A 23,958-nucleotide genomic window follows, 5' to 3' on the forward strand; every position below is an offset into this window, starting at 1 on the left:
TTAGACAAAGCATCCGGAGCGACTTATCTATTATTTGCAGAAAGATAAACCCAGAGCATCCTCCTACTTCTTCTTAATCCAGTTATCAATCCGTGCAGTGGTGGGAAATGAGATGAAGGAAATGTCTTTGAAAAATGGATCTATTTTCCAGTCTTCCTGTAAATAAAAACGGACTACACACCAAATCTGTGAAGGACTCTTTTTTTTTTTCTTTTTCAAAGGACATAGACACTCATGCACTCGCTCACACAGGATGGAGGGGGGAGGCGGTAAGAGGGGCACGGGGACGGATCTTGGAGTTTTAAGTCATCAGCCAACCAGCTCTCCTTGCTGAATGGATGCACGATCACCCAAACGCGAGGGGAGGCGCAATGGGCACAGAGCTGCTGGCTCTCTATATTCAGCGGCTCAGAGGCGCTCTGACACCATTCACTCCAGAGTCCTACACGTCCAAGGACCTGCGCGCAGACACGCTCTGAACAGCCCCTCACGGACTCCTTTCTCCATTGGAGATTAGGGCATCTTTTGGATTATTTTTCATTCAAGACTTTCAGAACAGAGAAAAAACAGTGCGCTTTCACTTGTCCTCAGAGACAAGCAGCTGTTTTTGTTATGTGTGGTTTCTCGGTCAAAGTGTGAAGTCATTTTTTTTTTTTTTTTTTTTTTGCTAAGGTGAAAGACAAGTGCAATGTGCGCTAGACTTGTTTATTGGATTTGCCTCACGCGTGCGTAAGGAAGGTATATGCTGTGCTGGAGCGCAGGGCTTTTTCAAGAGGACGCAGCTCAATGTGAATAAAAAGAAGACTGCTAAGCCCGAGAGTTTCGAACAAGTACAAGCAGCGCGTCTGGCCGACCTGCTCTGACTACACCGTTTCCCTCCCTGAGGGGATGGTTGTGGATCCTCTGGAGCCAGGAGCGACTCAGGGGCTCCTACGCGGCAGCACATTTTTCGTGTTTGAGGGAGACTTTACAGTAAAAGGAGATGAGAGCCACAATTTGCTGCTTCCTGCTGTGGACGACGTACCTGCTGGCCACTGCTGAGGTAAAGTGACCAGGTTCAACCAGGTTTTATTCCAATTAGAGTGCAAAGGTCCTCTCCACAAGGGCCTCACATACATACACATAACACTGAAACGCGATGTTTAATTTAAACTCCATAGGAATGAAGTTTGAATTAATGCCTATGCAAAGAAAAATCAAAACAATAAAACCACCACTAAGATGATTTGAGGCAGCTTCTCTCACAAGTGCGCCTCTCAAAGTAAACACCGCTGCATGCGCTTGGGCGCACAACGCAGTTATTTTTGGTCTTTTTTGGTGCCAAATCTGTTTGTAGCTTGAGGGCAACTGGGCAAACGTTTTGGTTGGACCAAGCGCGTCCATGGGAACCGCTCTGGCTGATAAAAATAGTTCTTGTTCCTGTAAGGGCTCTGCATGTCTTGCTCAACCCGAGGTGCGTGGATGAAGCGCGACAAGTGCAAAGGGTGCGAAGTTGCCGCTCCCGCAGTCTTACAGCCAGCGGTCTGAGTTTCGAGCTCCAGCTTAGAGGAAGAAAGTGATGTGTATTTCAGGGGTCTAATGTTGTTGATTATTCACTAAATTCGCAACGGATTTCTCTGGCACCTTGTTGCAAAGTTGGCTTCTGAAAAGATTTCCTCAGTTGAGCCTTTATTTATACAGCCAATCCCCATGTGCTTCCCAATCACTCGACACATCTCTAACCTTATTTTCTTGTGTGATTTCTTTGCCCCGCTCCCTGCCACAGAAGGAAGTGGAGTTTCCACAGGAGCTGATCGATCGACTCTCCAACAGTGAAATCCACAGCATCAGCGACCTCCAGCGGTTACTGGAGATTGACTCCATAGGTAAATTCTGCCTCTTGATACTTTATTTATTTATTTATTTATTTATTTTTTTCGCGGAATGTGCCTGCAAGTCGGATACCCCGGCTTTTGGATATTAATCTGATTAAACCTAACCTGAAAGTCAAGACTCTTATGTTGTGGCTTTATGATTAACCTAAATAATAGTTTGCACATTTGAAAACGCATGATCCAAGACAAGTGCATTTACTGCACACGTGATGAAGGGTGAGTTCAGTGAACTTGCTTTGTTGCCTCCAGACTGCCGCATGTTTTTGTGCCATAAATCCGGTGAAAAGTTGTAGCAGGTTGCAGGTCAAGTTGGCTTCTTCTCCCTCTGTGTCCCAGACTGTCTTACTGATTAAATTACATCTGTGTGCTGGAAGAACTTGTTTGCCTTCACATGAGCCTCTATTTACACAGGCTGCTGTCATATATCAAGTTCAGGGCTCCCTCTGTGCAGATTTGCCAACAGAAAGGGGTAATTATCTCTCCTGCTTTACAACTCTCTAGATTTTACATTCAGCAAACAAAGGCAGAGACTGGAATTTGAGTTGTTTATAGGTTGTAATAGCAACGTTTTGTGTTTTCTTGAGCTTCCTCCACATATTTCAATGTATTTTATAGCGCACAATTTTACAATAGACAGAAATAGACTTGTGCTTATGTTGAGATTTTTTCTATTCAGCGCCTCTTAATTCAATACTTTGTATGCTTTTGGATGCATGTTTTCTTCTAAATATTGACATTTGTCTATTCCATTTTGGAAAATAGTTTGAGCTCAATCAGGTTGGATGGAGAGCATCTACTGATACAAAGTCAATTGAATTTATGTCTAGACTTTGACTAGGCTTTTCCCACACATACTAAACCAATCTCTTGTTAATCTGAATGTATGGTTAAGGTTGCTGTTTGACTAGAAGGAGGACCTCTGCCCCAGTCCAGAAACTTTTAACTCAACTTTAGGATTATTCCCATGTTTTCCCAGTTCTCGTCAACCGTGACCACCATCCCACATCATAATGCTACCACCTCCATGATTCACTGTTGAGATGGTTGAACCAGTTGCAATTGTGCCAAATCTTTTTTGTTCTGTGATGATGAACTCTATCCATAACGTCACCTTGATATAAACATCTATATAACTTTCTCCGTTTCTTAGTCTACATCAAGCTTATTACTCACCAACATTCTCAAACAAACTTCTGAAGCCTTCAAATTACAGCTGCCTCAGACGCTTGGCATTAAATTGCACATGGTTGGAAATAGAATAGAATAGAATAGAATTCAACTTTATTGTCATTGCACTGTCACAAGTACAAATAGGTGATCTCTGAAGGTAATTGCACAGAACATTTTATTTGGGGGTATCAAAGTAAAGGGCCTGGATAGAAATATGCTTTTCAGAAGACCATATTGTCATTTCTTTCCACTTTAAAATTTAGCTCAATTATGTGCTGACCTATCCCATAAAATCCCAATAAAATATGCTGAAGTTTGTAGTTGGAGTCTAACAAAATGTGGGAAAGTTTTTGCAAAGTTTTATAGGATTTAATTAATAGAACAACCTCAGTGATGGATTTAATTAACATTAAACCAGGCTGCTTTCCACAGCAGGCATCATTTCGCTTTACTCTGAGCCCAGAACATACCGCTTTGGTACCTCATAGATGAGAAAAGGTGTTTATAATTGAATTAACGTGTCTTTCTTCAAACAGATTAATGCTTTGCAGAGTAACAGCAGTAGGCTAATTATTGTTATACGAGGACATAAATCTGTCTTGAGGGTCAGCTTGGTCAGCCCTGGCCAGCCCATTAAAAGACCCCAGACGCCAGCCAGAGGGGTATTTTCAGAGCTTTTGTTGCAGATTGTTTGAACTAGCGAAGTTATCAGTGTTAGGCAAAATACTATGTAACATGACATCATCTAGGAGGGGAGATTTTAAAACATAGGTGAACTTTTCAGAATTAGCTTTTAATTGTTCTGTGATTTCTGTCCCAGGAGGGGGTGACGTTTGGAAGTGGCAGGATAAATAGGGCGCCCAGGGGTGGCTTGCAATACCCCTGTGCTCAGTGCAGGCTTGCATTTGTTTTTACAAAGTCCCTGTCCTCAGTTCTGACTGTCAGATGAGATGACCCTGTTTGAAGTCTGCAGATGGCTGTCTGGTCCCCGAGGTGCTGCTCTCCTCGTTATACTCCTCCTCCTCTCTGTCCCTGTCTCCCTTCTGAGGTGGCCCCTCGCCTGCCTGCTCTTATCTCTCTCAGTGAAGAACTTTGACAGAAAAGGGAACCTGACTCTTGGTAAGGGGCAGAGGTGGAGGAGGGAGTCGGAGACATCTTGAGACTGCACTCCGGCTTCAATCGGAGAAGCCGCAGGTTGTTGTGCAATCTGCTTTGTCTTCTGTCTCCCGCACAGTTAACAGATAACTCTGATACTTAAAGAGGGGAGTTGCTTGCCACCTGTTACTACCCACAACCGCAGAAGTACCCTGCTGCCTATTAGACTTAAGCCTACATTTTGTCAACTCAGCCACAAAACTGTTAAAAAAAGAGAAGACAAATGAGAAAGAATGACATATGAAGGGAGTCCCTTACACTGAAAGTCAACAACATGCTGGCTGTTTGTTCAAGGAGAGGGAGAATGAAAGAGAGTGGAGGAGAAGAAGCAAAAGGAGGGAGTTAAGGCCCTTAGCTAATGGAGGGAGTAATTTGCCAGTCTTGAAAGCCTGATTCATGGTAAGAGACTGTCTCCTGTCCTCTGGTCTCTTGTCTAGAGACTCTGGGCGTGTGCATACATCTTAGTCACCTGGAACCGGGAAAGGATCAAGCCCCCTCACTCCACTGCTGTAGTCTTTCCACCTCCCTTTCTTTCCTGTTTCTTATGCGGCCTCTCTGTCAAATCTAATATAACTTTCCCTTACATTAAACTTTCCATATTTGCTATATTCTTCTCCTACCTTTTGTGTATTTCTGACAGTAAGAGATGAAAAGATTTATAGATTGGGATGTTATGTACAGTATGTGTGTGCTGGAGTGTAATGGTCTGAAAGAATGATAGCTCAGCCCTTTGTTTGACACCCAGTTTCAGCTGCAGGCAATACTTCCCTTCAGTGAACCTTTAGTCCTGGGTCGCCAACTGGTTGACTGACTCCATGACAAGCTGGAAGGAAATTCCCTGAACTGTCTCTAACAGACAGACCTGAAAAAAGAAATGATCAAAAAGCAAATAAACAACCGATCCCAGTGGTGGACCTTGTATAGTTTGAGGAAATCCCTTTGAATTACTTTGGTCGAATGCACAAAAAAGCTGAGAGAGTGGACTGTGTTTGCCCACAGTTGAACTCTGTTCAGATATGTGTGCTTAAGGATTTTCCACATTATGTAGGATAATGAGAAGAGTTTCTCCGATTGTTATACAGTGTCTTTTTGTTCAGTGTACATGTGTAGAATAATCCTATACAAGCATGATATACCATAAGAAAGGCAGACCCACCCAGTTTGCAAATATAGTCAGACGCTCTTGGAATCCTGCAGACAAGCTTTAAAATTTTATTGCTGTTCTTGCACTTTTTCTTAATCCACCTTAAAAGTCTGGGTGGAGACCAAAACAAGCACGTCTTATCAGATGACCGTGAACATGAAAAAACTGAACTGGCTATGTTAGCAAAACATGTACTTTCCCCAAAAAACCACAAAGTGATTGAAAAGCAAACATTTGCAGTAAATGAGGGACACAGAACCACTAATTAGGCCTAAAATAAAGGTGACCGGGCCCTACCTGTCAAATGACCACTTTAAGCCTCTGTGTCTGTGAAAGCTGGTTGTTTTTTTCAAGTCAGTGCTGACTCACCTTCGTCTTGCTATAGCTAAAAAAAAGTTTAGCCTAGTCACTGAGGGAGGCTGACATATAATGCCAGCAATTAACCAGTGTACAACTGAACCTCCTACCTTCAGCCAGTGTTCTAGAAGTTACCATGCTTGCATGTTTAAGAGAACTGTATAAACCCTTTGGGAACATAAAAGATACTTTATTTCATTATGGCTATGTGGCCAACCAATACTTGGTTCTTAGAATTGCAGTTGAAGATTCTTACTTAATCCTGAAAATGCTTTTATAACAGAGTATTGCTCATCATTAAGGGAAAAACAAGAGTGCATTTTTTTTTGCTGTAGTCGCCAGATTAGCAAAGAGTCACATCTCTGTTTAGTCGTGTATTCCTTTATCTCTGCGGTGATGACTTCATGACATTGTTGTCTCTATCAGGAATACAATTTATAGTGTATTTCCCAGTACAGTAGCCAGACTAACAATGTGTCATATGTTTGAGTCATAACTTTGTTGAGACGCATGTCCATTTAACTTTGAGCTGTAGTGATGTCACAGGATTCTCTATCAATAACATTGTTTCTTTGAGAAATGTAATTCTTAGCATTCATTCCAGTATAGGAACCAGTGTATCACCAATTTATAGCTTCCAGTCATAGAAACATTCAGTTGTGTTCCTTGAGCTCCCAGTGCCTTCATAGAAACCTTTACATATAGAATTGGTTTAATCAGAAATAAAATTCACTCTATCCTTCCAAATATCATAATTAGGTCATGACTGAGAGAGGCAGAATTTGATCTTAATGTGACGAAAATGTAGAACATGATTTGTATTTAAATAGTTTTTAACATCTTGAGGTCTTTGACTGATTGTTCTCTTCATCTAAAATCTTCAATTTGCACTTTAGGCCTCTTCGAAATTATTTAGGGAGATTTTTTTTCCTTTTCATTCCCACCCTTATTTTTTGTGTGATAAACTTATGCTTAGTGTTAGGATTCATATAGTATCAAAGGCTTACAAGGATGCTTTAATTCAATTCTTACATAAGAAATCACTGTCTTTTTCCTACTTCCACTTCTTATCTAAAATTCTTGAATAAACAGTTGCAAATCAATCTTATAAACATTTACTTATCTGTTCAGGAGCTTCTTGATTACACTGTGTTATAACTAGGATTGAACTGCACTGTGTAATTGAATGTCAATGTGACTATGTAACTACACTGTACTGGAATGAACTGCATTTATTTTATTCTACTTAAATGTGTGTGAATTGGCGCTCCTTGCCAAGATTTGTTGGAATTTGGTGCTGCAAAAATGGATCTGACTTAAAATTGTACAGAACAACATTTAGCTTATTTAAACTGAGTTGCAGTTCAAATGTAATCCTTTGTTGAGGTCTACCAAGCCAAACAGCACTGCTGTTCAATGGGGTCTAGGTGCTTCTGGTAAAAATGTTTCTCCTGTGAACATGACAAGCAACATAAAAGTTGAACTTGAACTTGTTTGTTGAATAACCTGTTTGTGACATCATTAACATGCCGTCCTTCTGTTCTGACGAGGTACGGGAAACGATGTTGTTGAGGAGCACAAGCACCACAAGCACCACAACCACCATAAGAACTCGTCCCATCATCATGGTTACTACAATGAACTGAAAAGCTCCCAGTTGCACAGCCGACGCAAGAGGAGCATTGGTAAGACCAGTCGGAGCTCAGAAGTTGCATCATTACATGCGTGACAACTTGGCACACACAGCGTCAACATGCCCTGAAAATAATCTGAAGTCTCACTTCTAAAACAGAAGTTCCCAGGACATGAAACAGATCGCTTTACACTAATTTCCAACAAAGCTAACAGTTAGTGGTTTTTATACTGCTTTTTAAGGGGGATGAGAGGCACCCTAATGAAGTCATCTACCCAGTATTTATTTGCAATCAAGGAATCATGAGAAAGGGAGGCTAGAGCGCGGGGTTGACGGGGACGTCTGACACCAAGCCTTTTAATTGCCCCGAGGCTTGCAGATCTAAAGACACACGCGTCAAGGGAGAAATATATCCTCGAGCGTGGAAATTCCAGACATTCAGGGTTCAAGTTGCAGCTCGCCTCTTCCCTCAGTCAGATTTCTTCCTAAAATGCCACGCGGTACGATATCTGATCGAGGCATGGAGCCTGCAGAGTGCATGCTCTCCACGTTACTCCCAGCAGTGGAGAAGTTGGACGTGGACGAAGCTGCTGGTCATGTTTCATGTATTTGTCCGGCACCATAGGATTATGAGATAGATGGCATTTTGGCTGCTCTCCACAGAAGCTCTTGCATTCAACGCATGATTGGAATTTCATCTCTACAGGATAATTATTAGAATGCAAACAGTTTTACACATCTCAAGCCATTGGACACAGATAAAACAAACTATAAAACAAAATGAGTGTAACATTTGCAAACATTTTATTTAAGCATATTTTAATCAGTATTTCTAGAAAGAAATTATAACTCTAAAAAACTAAAATGGTGTGTTTTAAATTAAGAAAATCTTAAATAAATTGGTTATTTTTTTCTTTTACAGTTAACTCTTTAAGTTTACAATTTTATATTCCCAAGATTAAAAGAAACACAAAATAAGAATTAGACTATGTTTGACAGACAAATGGGCAACCTCCCAGAGCGGCATCTTTGGCATGAGATTATCCTACATACCCTCCTGTCTAAACCTCCCCCCGTTCCTCTGATTCTCTTATTCCCCCCCATCTGGGTTGCGGATGCCATGGCAACGCCTAATGCATCCAATACCAACACCCCTCCAGCCCCTGTTGCTTAACTATCTAACGCTGGATACAAACGTCTTGCTCTAACACAAAGATTCTCCCACTTACAAGTTTTTCATGGCTCTTAACTTTTACCAAATTGAAATTTTCATCCACAATAAAGTCAATAGAACATGACTATATTGATACAATAGACACATACCTACTTTGCCATTGAATGCTGGACACTACACATAAACAATGAGATAAGATACCCATTTGAATAAACCATTTCTAATCAATATATTTAAGTACAATATTTTTACAGACTTAAAATAACTTGTTAGAATTTAGTAACAATTTCCTATTGTGTTTTCAAACCTTTGTGATTCATTTAATTAATGATACAACCCACACAAATTCCTTTTTTGTGGGTTGTACATAAATGCTTTATGTAGCATTTGGATTAAACATCTGTGATTATTAAATTTCCCACCTGTTGAAGTAATGGCTGTCCTGCCGAGTCATGCTACGCTAACCTCAGCGAGGGCCTTTAGTGCAGCTGTTTTCTCAAGTTCCACATGTTCCTTAGACTTTTAACTGATATGAGATCAGGCTTTTGGAAAGTTTGTGTTCTTAACACTCCTAAAAGATGCTAGGTACGATATGAGGCAAGACAAGCAGCTCTCACATCAAGTGAGTCATCAAGAGTACAAGCAGCTGTGTGTGTGAAGATCAGATTCCAACAATACATAAGCACTTAGTTGAGGTCGGGAAATGCGTCACCAGATGTTGTAACATGCACAACAAATGCATTGAGCCACTGTCTCACTTCCAGTCGAAGAGGCCGTCCCGGCAGCATGCAAGACGCGGACGGTGATCTACGAGATCCCCCGGAGCCAGGTGGATCCCACATCTGCCAACTTCCTGATATGGCCACCCTGTGTGGAGGTGAAGCGCTGCACAGGATGCTGCAACACCAGTAACATGCGCTGTCACCCTTCACGCAAGCACCACCGCACCGTTAAGGTAAGACTGGATTCCTTAATAAACCAATTATCATCATCAAGCCAAGTATAAACATGTCTCTTACCCTCATGTGGTAAGTCTGTCTGGCTTTGTTTTCTGTACAACTCACACTTCTCTGTGCTTTTTGGGAAAGTAAATCTGGGAATTTAAATCCAGTGCCTTAAAGTTTTAGCATTCAACGTGTCTGAGATCTGCAAAAGTAGAGAGTTTGTCTGGCAAAATGTAGAAACAAATTGAAATGCAAAAATGTTTACCTTCCCTTTGCATCCATCCATTCTCTAATTTAATTCACCAAAGACGTTAAATAGATACTACAGTAATTTTAGAGCATCCATCCATCCATCCATCCATCCATCCATCCATCCATCCATCCATCCATCCATCCATCCATCCATCCATCCATCCATCCATCCATCCATCCAATCTAGGGTATCCAACAATAGTGCCCATTCTTCATCTTTTAGAGTAGCTCATCAGCATGATATTCAAATATCTAATTATAAAACACTATGAAACTTCACAACTTCATTGTGAAATTATATTTCTACTTTAAAATTGGACTAAAAAGGACTGGGATATCAGGAATTCTGACATGAAAAATTTGACAGAACACTAAATCACATTCCAATATCTTATTTAGGAGAACCTCTCTTGATACCTTCCCTGACCTCTACCAATGTCTTTCCCTACCATTTGAAACCCCTTTCCATCACTCTGTCTCTTGCTTGGTGTAAGTTCAAGGTGAGAGCATCAGAATGGTACAAATGAGAGAAGATGAAAGAAAAAGGAAAGAGGTAGCTGTTGGTTGGGATATCTGTTGAAGGAATTGCCCAGAGAGGGAAGCTCATGCCAGGTTTCAAGAAATAAAAAAAACAATATTTGAGATTGTCAGAGTGTCACATGCTGCAGGACTGCTTCAACGTCTTCCTGTTGTTTATCCTTTTGTCTTTTGTGGAAACAGTGTGCCCTTGGAAGACAAAATGACAGTAAGAATGAGGAGCATAGCTTTCTTGAAAACATGTCCCTCTGTGCAGGATCAGAGGAGACATGGTGGCAGGAGATGAGATGAATTTCTCATTATATTTACAGTGGCGGTATTGAGTGGGCAACTGCTCTTTTCGGAGGTATGGGGACTATGCGGTCTGCCCTGTGGAAGTTAGAGACAACCAAGGTATAAACAGCGTAGCCAAGAATACTCTGACTGTGTTTGTCTATATCTGTACTTAATTATTGCTGCAGACAGCTTGATCTTGCCCAGTTACTGGGACTGCCAGAGTTGTTTTTCTTTTGCCCTTCATCCAAGTCTTTAAAGATCTCTGCCTGATAGACTAGTCTAGTCATAAAACAAATGCCAAGCTATGGAGCTTTTATTAATGGAAGTTTTTGTATTTTATTGGGATTTTGTGTAATAGGCTGTCACAAAGCTGCATTGAGGATGCATGGCTTTCAACAGCTTAGACAAATACATGTTTATGGTTATGAAAAGTTCTTCAAGCTTTGACAATTTCATGCAGAGTTGTTCAATACATCATCCAAAATAGGAAAAAAAAACCTGTCACTTCTAAGATATGGCTTTTCACGTAAACTGAACAAGATTGCAATTAATTGGAGAACTAACCGCAAGGCTCTTTGTAATGCTAGAGGACCCACAGCTCAGGTGGAATTAACTGCAATCTATGTAGGAGACACAGCAAACATGTGGAAGAAGGTGCTCTGGCCAGGTGGGACAAAATTTAAGGTTTTTGGCAACTTTCAAAATGTTCAGTATGCCAGAAATTGTTCTGCACATCACTTGCAACATAACATCCCCATTACAAAACAAGCTTTTCTTTAACAGATACACTGAAGTTGGACAGAGTTACTGGTTTGATGGATGGATCTAAGTTCAGATCAATCCTAGAAGAAAGCATACTAGGCCGCAAAAGACTTGAGACTGGGGCGAAGGTCATCAGGTTTTTGGTCAGAAATGCTGACTCATATTGCGGTCAAAGTCGAGAGTTCTGATATACCACACAATCATCTGTGTCTGTCTGCATGGAAGCGACTCAGCCTTTCTGTTTGCCAAACAGTTGGTGAATGTCATCCTCAATAGGAGCTCTGTCTGTAATCGGAGCGATGTAGAGGGATGGAAAGACGCTGGCGACAGCATTTCAAGACGTTCGGTTCAGCTTCACCCGGAATGCTCCATCCAGCTTTGTTTGTGTCCCCCTCATGACATGGGTGAAAAAATGGGCACACAGACAACAGACTGATATTTTGGGGGTGGCAGGGAGGGTGAAAGGCATTTTGTCCCAAAGGAAGGCATCCCTCAGGGCTTTCTCTGATCAAGTGACATTCATCACATTGTGTGTTAGAAACATTATCTCAGCGTAAGGTTTGACGTTGAACAGAGGCTCAGTTTGTTCATTTTCGTTCTTTTCTTAGAAAGCTAAAGATTCTCTCAGACTGCCAAGGGGTCTGGATTGTTTTTCTTCTGTAAGCCAAGGATCAGCATAGAAGATTTCTGGTGTTTTCTTTCCACCTTATACCAACCTAGATTTGTCTAAATCAGCTCTACATCTGCTCTTATTCTGCCCATTCACTTGAGACTGGGTATTTAAAGGAAGCATGATAGGTCTGTGCAGGCCCTGTTCTGTACAAGCCTGTATTGTTCATTGGCAGGGTAGTGACTTTACAAAGTTCTAGTGAGAGAAAGCACATCTTCTTTACATAATAGTGACATAGCCAAAAAACATCTCATTGAGAAAAGAGTTTGAAATAGGCAGAAATGAGCTGGTGAAATCTAAATTTTTTGCAGAAAATGTAGGAAGGTTAATAGTTCAACTTAAAGCCGTGAAAGTGTTGGATTTTTGTGTAAGATTATGATATTGTGATCATCTCATACTGATACATGCTTTGTGATGATTATATTTAGACCTATATTACCTCTACATATATTTTTTCCCATAGAAAATCATATTGAAAAAAAATGCTTGGCACACAAACCAAGTAGATTTCTGAAAGAAAAAGTATTATACAGCAGTGAGTGACCGCAAGAAATGAGTAAAAAGTTGAGTTTACATGTTATGTTTACAAATGACATTAGGAAAGAGGAAGTTTGGAGACTCAGTTGCAACAATACAAGCAAAACACGAGAACCAACCAATTAAATTAGCTTCATGATGTTCCTAATCTAATCTAAAGGGTGTATCACTTTTACCTTTTAGTAGCTTTTAATAGCTGGGAACCTATAATTGGCTTCCAAGCAAGCATTTTGCAGTGTTTAGAATGGGTTGTCAGGGCACATCTTTGTTGGAAATGAGTGTGGGTGAGGGAGAGTGAGTCCTCGACACGATGCAAACCCAGATGAGGCCATTTGTGCGAAGCTGCAGCAAGAGGAAGACAGACTGCAGAGTAATGAAGTGTTGATGGCTACTGGATCAAAGTGGAGGACAATTGAGGCCAGGCGGAAATGGCCCGGTACAGAGTGTGGGGGTCCCACATATCTCTCAGCGCCAGCCTCCAGGTCCTCGACCCCTACACGCAAACATACTCACACATGATTATCCCAGCAGACGGTGGGTCATGGCGGGGTACCGGGGGATAGCGGTAGCTGTACCCCTGTGGTTTTGTGGGATTCTGACTTACAGGGTGTTTCATAAATAAAAGTGTGGCGCTGATACAGTGAGAATGATTTATGGTTATGTGAGGGACAGGATAGGGGGGTTCAGATGGGAGTGAGGGGCCTCTGTGTTTGAAGTGCCTTGCAGCTGTGAATTATTTACCCTTTGATTCAGTCAACTCTCCTGGTGGATGAAGCAGGGTGAGGGAGTTTGTGTGAACATGGCGGGGTAGGTCGCAGACCATGGGAGTGTCTGAGATGTTGGCTACTGCTGCAGCGGCTGGAACACTTCAGCAGGGAGAGAAGCAGTATTTTTTAAATCATATTTGACTCAATAGTCTGTATTTTTACTTCACTCCTTCCCTGCTGTCCTCCCTCCTGCTCCTCATGCTTCAGCCCATCCAGATCTCCTCTCTGCACACTTCAGTGTTGGAGTCTGATTGTCTGATGTGTGAAATAGTTGTTCACTCCCTCTGTCTCTCCTGAATCTGCAAATCTCTAATTTTACCCCACTTGTCAAGTCTCTGCATCATCTGTGCTCTTTCATTAAATCTCATTCACTTTTCATCCTTTGCGTTGCTTAGTAATGTCCCTTTCTGAAATTATGGTTTCTGTCTATGCACTTGGAGTTTGCTTCTTTTTTTTCACCTTTGACTACTGCAATAAGGCATGGGCTGGTATGAGACTCTCACGGTATTTTAGTATTGGTAAGATAATTCAATACAAAAATCTAAAATAGGATTTAATTGGTCTCATATTGATTTTACAACATTTATTTCAATTTCAATTAATACTCTAAAGCTATGTGTTGTCCTAACTTCACGTACCTCTTAATACTCTGCTCTCTTTAGTGCAACACAAGTTTAAAAAACAGATATTTTAATGGTACTTACTCAGGCAATAACTATAATAATTCTTTTATTAACTGTCCTATTGGGGATATATTTAAACAGTTGTATTTATTGTTCTTAAAAGCCATCAAGCTGACTGGCAGGATGGAGCAACATGTAGGGGTGGGGTACTAATTTGTGCTCCCTACAGCTGGATAAAACTCAGGTTACTTTAGTCATTTTTTCCTTGCTGCCCCTTTAAAGGAGTTTAAATCATAGAGATGAGTTGAAGGAAAAATGTTGTACTTTTGAAACCGTAAAGTTTTGGGTATGGATTGGTATGGTTTTGTGCGCAAGCTAGTTCTTGCATCAACGTCAGGCGCACTACGCTCACTGTAGCTCTTATTTCAAACAGTAGATGTCACTGCGTAGTCTGTAAACAGTAATTCACAACTGAAGAAGAACTTAAAACAAGTGTATTTCCTGTATACCACTGTGGTCACACAGTTTCACTTTATAAGTGTTGCTTTTGGGCAATATTGAAGCCTATGCAACATTTTGCAAGAAATGCACCTTCAGACTTCAATCATTCGCATGTTTGTTAGACCAAATGTGCTTTGTTAATGTAATTTCTTTTCTTTTATTTATGTCATTGCACAAACAGAAATAGTAACAGATGGAGATTCACAAAGCCACTCCTTTCTCCTCTTTTTTCTGGGCAGTAAACACAGACTGTCTCTGTTGCCTGTTTTCCCTCCTGATGGATGAATTGTGACCCTGCCCAGCCTCTTTCCACCCCTCTCCATTCTGCAAACATACACATGCACTTTTTTTATTTATTTTTGCTCCAATCTGTCACTGTTCCAGTTTGCCATGGCCCGCAGTGCACATCCACATCCCTGCTCTGTTTTGCTTGGAAGTCCGGAGCAAAACTTTCCCCTTCCTTCATCATGCTCTCATCGTCAGTGTTCTGTGCTCAGGGAATTCCCAATTAGCCCCAACTCGGACAAACGGCTTCACACAGAAGGGCTGCTGGTGACACTGGGGACAAGCCAAAACCAAGAGGGGGTGTGATTCCCAGACCCTCAAGCCTCACCCCCAACCCTCTGGATTGGATATCATTCCACTGCCACTCAGGGGACTCTTTCTCAGGGCCTGGATTTCCAGGGAGTTTAAAGCTGTTTGATTTATACAAAGAGAGTGTGGGGCCCTGTGTCGTAGCATGGGAGAGGGGTGCTTTCTTATCTAGGTTTTAAATGGGAAGTCACTGACTGTGCAACAGAGTGTAAGTCTCTGTTAATAAGACAACAATGCACAGAAAGACTGCAACAAAAGTCCTCATCAGCGCTCCCTTCTAACACAAGAAAGCAGCCGAATACATCTAGGCATCTAGATGTGATGAAGGCAACTTTCTGAAGTTTACACTGTGCACCGGAATTGAGAAGAAAAGCAATGTATGTAACTTGAAACGTGATATGGGTTTTTGTATTATATTGTCAGCCCAGCATATTTCAGAAACTGCTGGATATGTTTGGTTTTTAACCACTCAACTAAAATGTCAATTTAAAGAGAATGATTAAAAAAAATACAAGGGGCAGTTGTGTGGATGAAAATGCCTATTGAGGTCAGAGCTCAGAGGGAAGAATTTTACACAAACTCAGTGAAATTGAAATTGAGATCGATTTCATGGACATGCAAATGACAAATCAGGATATGGACCACATTCTCCTAGGAAAGTTTTTGACATCGTGTTGAATTTTACCAAGAATATTTAAGGGAGTTCTGATGGAGAATCCCGTGCCTTACTTGGTATTACACCATGTTCCAAATTATTATGCAAGTGGTATTTTCTCAGATTTTCTTAAATGGTGAGTGCAAATAATGGTCAGTATAATTTTCAAATCATGAACTATTACAGTAAATTTTACTAAGCAAAGCTCCCCAGGAGAACAGTATTTTCTCAAAAATAAAAAACTCAAAATGCACTGTTTCAAGTTATTATGCACAGCAGATTTTCTAAACATTTTATGGATTATAAAGAACTGCAAACTGTCATTCTGTGAATGTGCAGTATTAAGTGGTCACATGTACTAAAATCAACAGCTATTTCAATCAAAAACATCTTACTTTGTCATACGGCACTACACTATGTGATGATTTTTGTCAGCAGAGAGATCCTTTCTCTTTCCTATATTCCTTGAAACCTGTGGCCTGCTTAATAATGTGGAACATCCTACTTGAGTAGATTTTCTTTAATTGAACTCACCAGACAAACTAATCAACCCAGCTTTCTGAAATTAATTATAGTGATTCAAAGAGCTCTGACACACAATACCATCTATAAATTTAATAGCACAACAAAAATTTTTATCTTTATGACACTTAAATCCAATTTGCATAATAATTTGGAACATGGTGTAGGAAGGTATAACTATAATTAGAAATTATGTTTGTTTGCTTGATATGAGAGTGATTATGGTTCTGCTATGTGCAGGTCATCAAAACAAATGTGCCGCTGGGCTTCACATCCAGGGAGGCCATAGCTTCATCCTTCTGTCAATAGCTGTTTTTTTGGCCCGGCAGAGCTTGTGTGTGTCTTAGTCATTAGGATTAGCGTCAGCAGTAAGTCTTAGACAAGACTTTGTCTTCTTTGCTTCCTGCTCGCAACTTCTGGAGCAGTCGCTTAGAAGTTGCGAGCACAGACATTCTTGTAACCGGCATCAGCAGACAAGCTGTCCGCAAAGGCAGCTGCATCTTTCATCCCTTTCTCCTTTCATCCGTATTTTCCAGTAAGATAATTGAATTAAACATTGGCAGTGGTTTTCTGAGAAAGTCGTGCCATTTGGGGATGTTTAGCACACTTTTTGTAGATAAATGCAAACCTTTGATAAGTTTTCTATCTGTCGTGTCAGTGTTGGTTTAATAAATTTCCCAAATGGGTAACCCAGAAACTCAGTGTTAATAGGTAACACATGAACGCCTTCTAATGCAAGTCATGATCATGGTGAGGTTCTCCTTCCCGTCCTTAAATAACCACCTCTGTTTGTACACACACATGCGTACTCCCCTGCGAGAGCTAATGAGAACGGTGGTTAACCTACTCCTAGTTTCTTCCTCACTCTGGCCTTTCACCCGCTCCCCTTCTGTTTCATGGCTCGGAAACAGCAAACACATCCACCAATAACCCAGACACCATTGTCCTCTGTTTGCTCTCCACATACCTCTCCTGCCTGCTTATCCTCTTTTCACTGCCTTTCTTCTTCTCTTCTTTTCCACAGATAGAAACTATTGCAAATGAGTGGCTGCTAAAAACTGCTTGCCCTTTGCCTTTTAGCTGCCGCAGTTCCAGTCGAACCACCCCCCCTGCCCCCCCCCCTGCCCCCCGCACCACAAAAAGCAACTCTCTGTCTTTTTGAATTTCAGCATTATTGTTTGTTTTATCAGACAGGGATTGGTATGTTGATTTGTCTGCATGACTGACTCACCACTAAGAGCCAGGCTTGGCACTGTGCCATCATGGGATAGAGGAAAACAGACTCATTGGTTTTGTGCGTGCAGAAGCTTCATGCCGAGAACAGGACTGGGTTGCTCATATCGCTGCTGAGTGCTGGGAGGTTGTCAGCCAATATCCTTTCTCGTGCTGCAACTGGCATAGGTGAAGCTGAGGAAATTGTTTCCCTGTGGTTCCAGAGCCTTCAGGGATGATTTGAGATGTTACCTTTCTTGGTGTTCAGGTCAGAGGGGCAACAGTATGTGCCCAACTTTTCTTCTCAGTTGCACAACAATATCATCATAACCTCCATGCAACCTTTTCTACTCAGCTTTCATCTGAGCTTTAATCAGTAGTGTATTGTTGATGAAGGCTCAGAACATTCATAACCCTTGGATTGGTAGTTGTAACAAGCTGTGCCTTGGAATGATTGGAATTCTTGTTGCACTTTTTGTGCTTGTTTGACCATTTTCTGAGCTTAGACCTGATAGTGCAGAGCCCAGAAAAAATATTCTTTTGAACTTTATACAAATTTTGTAACATTGCAGTCACATATTTTATTTTCTACAAATAGAATATGTATAGTGATTTATATTTTCTAAATCATGGAACTGGGTGCAAACTCACATTTGATTTCCCTGAGTTAATAAACTAAGTAATTCATAGCTGTGAGTGTTTTGAGTTGTGTCTCTGGCCTCTTTGCACATTTTTTTTCCCCAAATTCTTTGCTAACCAAATTGATTTAGGTCTGGACTTTGACTAGGGCAATCTAATACTTAATAATATACTTTGATCTAAGCTTTTACATTAGTAGCTGTGACTGTATCCTTGGAATTGTCCTGTTAAATGGCGAACCTCGGTCACAGTCTCATATCTTTTCTACCTCCCAACACAGAGGTCCACAAACCAGTCAATTTGTGAACAGTGTGACCATCAGCAGCATAGAAATCACCAAACAGGTCTAAATTTTCTCTGTGTCCTGGAAAAGTCTCCTTTTATGTGTGTAGTACTGAAAGCATCCATCTGCCTTCATTGACGTGCTTGATATAAAGGAATATCAGCATCTTGCATATGTCAGAAGTGTGCTCTGCATAGTTTGTGGGAAGTTGCAAACAGGGCCGGCTTACTTTCAACAGTGTCTGTGGTTGTATGGTGACAAAATATAAAAAAGTTCAAGTATTATGAATATTTTAGAAGGCACTGTAGATTTTCTACATGCAAGCAAAGCAGAACGTTCCTTAATCCATGTAGAAACACGGCTTAAAATCAACATGTTGAGGCAAGGTGAATGAGTTTAGGTGTCTGTTTGGATGTGGATGCTTTGGGTCGGAGCTGAGGGGATCTCCCAGCTTCTTTTCTTTTGCCAGAGCAAACCTTCCCAGGGCCTGAGGGTGCAGTATGCTCTATCCCACCCCTCATCCCTCTTCCTTCAACTCATAGCGGGGTCATACACTCCATTGAGATCCTTACAGACCATAGAGCACACAACAAGTGAAACCTAATGAATCATGCACTGAGGAATGCTCCTGTCACACTCCAAACACAACAAGCAAAGCCTTAGCTGAGTTTTTTATGAATTGGTTCATGCATGTGCCATCAGTCATGGGACTACACCTCTTGATGTTTGCCAGTGTGCAAATAGAGTGTGCATTCATTGACACACACAGGGAAGAGTAAATGTGCAGGAGCCTATAGCTAATCTTTCTCCTCTTCCTTTCCTTAGGTAGCCAAAGTGGAGTACGTGAGGAGGAGACCCAAGCTGAAGGAGGTCTTTGTGAGGTTAGAGGACCACCTGGAGTGTGTGTGTACATCACAACATCATGTGGTAGAACACTTAGATGCAGAAACAGGTAAATAAATACAAGCTGGGATTTCCTTCACACCTTCCTTAAATGATGTTTCCGAAGTCCCTTTCAAATGTTGTGTTTGTTATTCTAAAGTTTGATGGCCGAAATCCTGCACTTACACTTTTGTCACTGTGCACACCTCCTTATTCTCTCTGTCTGCTTTGGGTTAAATGAACCTTTACCTCCAAATGCTTCCAAGCAGACATGCACACCTGCAAGGTGACTCTCTGTTTGAAAACTGTAAAGCTTTGAGCCTTGCTCTGTGAGAATTTGTGTGTTAAGGGTGTGTGTTCAAGGGCTGCTTGGCATGACAGCAGTTAACGTGCCTTGATCTGAAGGTTTCCTATATCTGTGTGCAGATAAGCGCTGTAATGTGCGCAGATAAGGCACCTGAAGAATTTAAACTGAGCTAAATTTTTGCACTCTCTGCTTCTGTCCCAGGGCTGTTGCGGCATCTTTAGTTTCCATAAAGCCTGCTTCTTGCTTTAAATCCTCCTTCCTTTTCACCCTCCCCAACTTTTGTGTTTTCAGGCCATCGTAGGGTTAAAGGTAAAAAAAGGAAACCTAAAAAGCTAAGGCCCACCAAGGACTTATTGGTGACATAATAAAGGTGCTCTTATTACCCAAAGTCCACTGCAAGGCTGTGACAGGACACAGGTAGGAATAGAGCACTGAAGTCACCTTTTGGTGTCACACTGGCCCAACCAAGGCCAAAACTGGGCCTGCCAATCACAGTCACCAATCACAGTGTGAGGAGAAGGAGGGCTACCAAGTTTTACCTCCATGTCCCAATTGTGCATGTTGAATTTGTGGCCTCTTGAGCATGCTCACTTTTTATAAGTGTTTTGTTTCACAGCAGTGGTCTTGCGACTTGTTGAGTGCATCAGCAGTTTGTTTTGTCTAACCTCTAAAAAGGCACCCTTCTCTCTTAATTATATCTTGCTCCTCTTTAAGTTACAGTGCCTTGCAAAGTTATTTATACCCCTTGAACATTTTCACTTGTCACTTTAAAAATCATAAACCCTCAATTCCATTTATTGGAATTTTACATAATAGACAAATGCCAAGTAATGTACTGTAAAACAATCCCCATATTTCTCTGTCAGGATAGTATGTTTAGAGTAATGTGCTCATTTTCTTTTTGCCAATTACAGTTGTACTGTATATTTTCTATTTCAGATGATGTTTTAAATAATCCTCCTTGGAAATGATTGTTTTATTACTTAGAGTTTAAAAGTAGACGGGACTGAAAACAAATGCTCATCACATTTCTCAGATTCAAATAGTTTATTGTATAAAATACTATTAAGATACTGTACATTGCTAATTCGTGCTTTATGGACAAAATGTGACAGAGTTCAGGGGGTGTAAATACTTTTGGGATTGACTGTATCATCACATTTTTTTCCCCTGTACTATCCTTTGTACACAGAAAAATCACCCTGAACATAACTGTGCTTCAACTGATCAAGTTGTTCTGTATCTGGGGAAACTTAATTCAGAACATTATTGGTGTGCTGTGTCAGTTTGCAGGAGATGCATGGATTCAAATGCCGAGGTTGGGATGTGATTGCAGAGATCTCCAAAGATTTCTTTTGTAATAATGAAATGGGAGTCTTTTTGCATTTGTGATAGTAATTTCAGCTTTGTCTCTCTGTCCTACAGCAGATGTGAGGTGAAACCTCCCAGACTAAGGGGCAGCATCACGGGATGGACCTAAACCAGAAGAGGACACCATCTTCTTTGTCTCTCCACCCACCATGCAAACATTGTTTAAGGAAAATATACTTTCTCCAAAAAGTCTTGAGACTGAAAAATAGACAACAGACTAAAATACAGAATGCCAAAGGTGCTTTCAAAACTAGTAATGATGAGGGCAACTGAACTGTGCTGCTGATTACGAAGTAAAAAAGAAGATGCCATGAAGCTCAGACTTCAAGAGGATGGAAGGAATTTGGGATGAACAATTCAAAAGACACGCAAAATGGAAAATAGACTGTGGGATCAGACTTTTTTTTGTGAATCCAGTGCTATAACTCAAAGTGCCCTGTTTGTATAGAAAAACTGTTGCATTCATAAGAAGAAAGCAAAAGGAAGATGGGAATAAAGATGCAAAGAAACAGTTTGGGAGTGTTCATTTTGCAGGACTATAAGAGGCAGCAAACATTGAAACTGGTGGACAATTTGTTCTAATTAAGGAAGAAACAGCCACAGAGACTTCCGGTTTTGAAATTGCCTTACCTACTATGTACATATAAATCTAAAAAAAAAAAAAACAGAGGATGCGCCGCTGCTTACAAACTATTTATGCGTGTGGACATTTGCTTTTGTCACTTTCAATCTTCAAGAAAGGACAAAAAAAATATGTTTTATTAATTTTCGCAGACATACTGATATGTTTGGTCCAGTCCTTTGCTTTCACCAGTATCACAATCTCAGTGTCATTTTTGTTTTTTAGCAGTTTTTTTTCCATCGTCAACCATGTTTCGTATTATATTACAGTATATCTGATTGATGTCAAGTCTTGCATAAGGTTCAGATGTATGTGTGCAAGGAGGAGTCAGTAAAGGAAGATGTTTTATTTTTGTTATGAAATATATTATGCATACTTATATCCAAGCAGGAATTATGTTTTCTTTATTTTCTTTTGAAAATGCAAATAATTTTAGCAGATGGTCAAATTGGTAAGGTTGAAATCTGTTTGCATCACTGTTGTGCAAAGGGTATAAAAAAGGAGAATCAATAGCTAGTGGTGGTTTACATTTCCTTATGCTGCAGTCATGCTCCTTTTTTGAGACAAACAAACAAGCGGATATCACAATATGTCGATGACAATCTCATAACTATACCAGAAAAAGCACCACAGTGTGCAGATCTAAGTAAGCATGTAGTTGGAGCTGGGTCTGAAAATGCTACAGGTTAGTGAGCTGAATCCAAATTACAGACATTTTTGTGTGACAGCCATGTCAGAAGTGAAAGAAAATTTTATGTGCACTTGTGTTGAATTAAAGATACATTCCTTGTTTTGAGTAAGGATGCCTGTAGATCAAAAATCTGTTAATGGATGCTAAAAACTTGTAAATGCAGCAGAGACTCACTATCCAGCAGAAATATAACCAGAGCTACCGTAGGATGGAATGGTTTTGATCAAAACACATTTATGTGCTGAAATGGCCCAAACAAAGTAAAGAATCCAGTTAAGAATCCTTGACTAAACTAGAATACTGACTTTCTTGTTAGTTTCCAGTGATCTGTACTTCTAAATGTGTAAAAAAAAACAATAACATGAAATTATACCATAACATTGGTCTTATTATGGTATGCAAAATGTATCTAAATTAACAGGAAAATTTGGTTAGAGGTATTTTATGTCCATATCATGAAGCACAACTATATAAGTCACTGAAGTCCTTTTTCTTTTCTTTTTTTACACATATTTTTAGTGATTGTTTTTTGCAAACTGAAAATCCCTGTCTACAAATAAATTAAAGGTTAAATTAATCCAGGTTACAGGGTGTTGCTTGCTGTTGAGCAAAATTCAATGGTTAACAATGATAGACACATCTATGATATACTGGTTTGGATTGAAAGTAAAAATCTATATGCCCTGTTTAAGAGGTACATTTTGAGCTCACATTTTGTGTGAACATACCTGTGGATTGATTTTCTGTCATGTTTAAAACTCTGGGTTTAGCTTTGCCTTTACTTTGATTGGGGGCACAATAAGCAACACCTTTTTGCAGTGCAAACATTTCCAAAAAGACACAAAGTTGTGTTGTATAGATAGTCGTAGATTGTGTATTTGTAACAAGAGGCTGTTTTTCACACATATCTCGAAAGCTGATAAGGAAGATGCCCGCCCGATCAGCTTCACAAGTGCACATGTTATGCCTCGAAGAGCAAAGTCCGCCTTGAAAGAGTGAATGAGTGAGCAAAGCAAATCGACGACTGCATGAATGCCCTCCTTGTTTAGTCAGGCTTTACTCCCAGTGTTGACAGGAGAACAAATCACTCCACCCTGTGGAGGGAGCTTGCTCTTTATGCACTCATGTACAATCAGGACAAATGATGAGTTCACTGAGGTGGTCTGAAAACATTACAGTGCTGGCCTGACCTTGCACCCTATCTGAACAAACAACCGCTTCCTTTACCAGTGAGCTAACAGTGATGAATGTGGATCAACAGCAGAAAACTGGGATTATTTTTACAACGCAAAGGGAATGTCACCAGAGTAGAATCACATAAAAAATCTTACGACAGCTTGTGATTTTTGGAAAAGCTGACTAGTGCCATGTTCATGAGGTGGATCATTTAACACTGTTCACATTAAGATTACATCAATGTACGGTCGTATTTCCTCTAACTCAGGATCCATGCGTAGCGCTCATACATGATTAAACAATGCCATTATGCTATATGTTAGACTTCCGTTGGACAAATGTGCAAATAATCATAATTCCTTTGTTTTCAGTAACAAATGCATTTCTGTTAATGAAACTGTTAAATGTTTAGTTCCAAAACTTATGCCACGTATTTTTGAAAGCTATCACATGCTAAAAAAAGACAATTTAATTAATCATGTTATTCAAAGTACAAAATAGTTACAATAGCAAACAAACAGACCTCAATTTAGAATAAAATGTTGCAAAACCAAAGAAAGGTTAGATAAACTATATACGGCAGAGCTTTTTTTTTGCAACTTTTTTTTGCAAAAAAAAAAAAAAGTTG

At 40.4% G+C, this 23,958-nt stretch overlaps 1 protein-coding gene across 3 annotated transcripts; it reads left to right on the forward strand.

The window, feature by feature from the left end:
• The first annotated feature begins 361 nt into the window (after window positions 1–361).
• On the forward strand, window positions 362–22,731 carry pdgfab (platelet-derived growth factor alpha polypeptide b). Of its 3 annotated transcripts, none has more exons than XR_003598731.1 (7): window positions 362–1,042; window positions 1,769–1,865; window positions 7,251–7,385; window positions 9,272–9,462; window positions 19,107–19,233; window positions 19,762–19,887; window positions 20,896–22,731. XR_003598731.1 is itself a non-coding variant. In XM_028042608.1 (6 exons), exons 1-6 carry the CDS (start codon window positions 983–985, stop codon window positions 20,907–20,909), a joined length of 627 nt encoding a protein of 208 aa, XP_027898409.1. In that variant the 5' UTR covers window positions 371–982; the 3' UTR covers window positions 20,910–22,731. The 3 variants fall into 3 exon arrangements, 1 of the variants encoding a protein (XP_027898409.1); XR_003598730.1 differs by having other exon boundaries at window positions 364–1,042; window positions 1,766–1,865; XM_028042608.1 differs by lacking the exon at window positions 19,762–19,887 and having other exon boundaries at window positions 371–1,042; window positions 1,766–1,865.
• Window positions 22,732–23,958: the final 1,227 nt, after the last annotated feature.

The sequence above is a fragment of the Xiphophorus couchianus genome, chromosome 16 (assembly GCF_001444195.1).
Source record: "Xiphophorus couchianus chromosome 16, X_couchianus-1.0, whole genome shotgun sequence".
Classification (NCBI taxonomy): domain Eukaryota; kingdom Metazoa; phylum Chordata; class Actinopteri; order Cyprinodontiformes; family Poeciliidae; genus Xiphophorus; species Xiphophorus couchianus.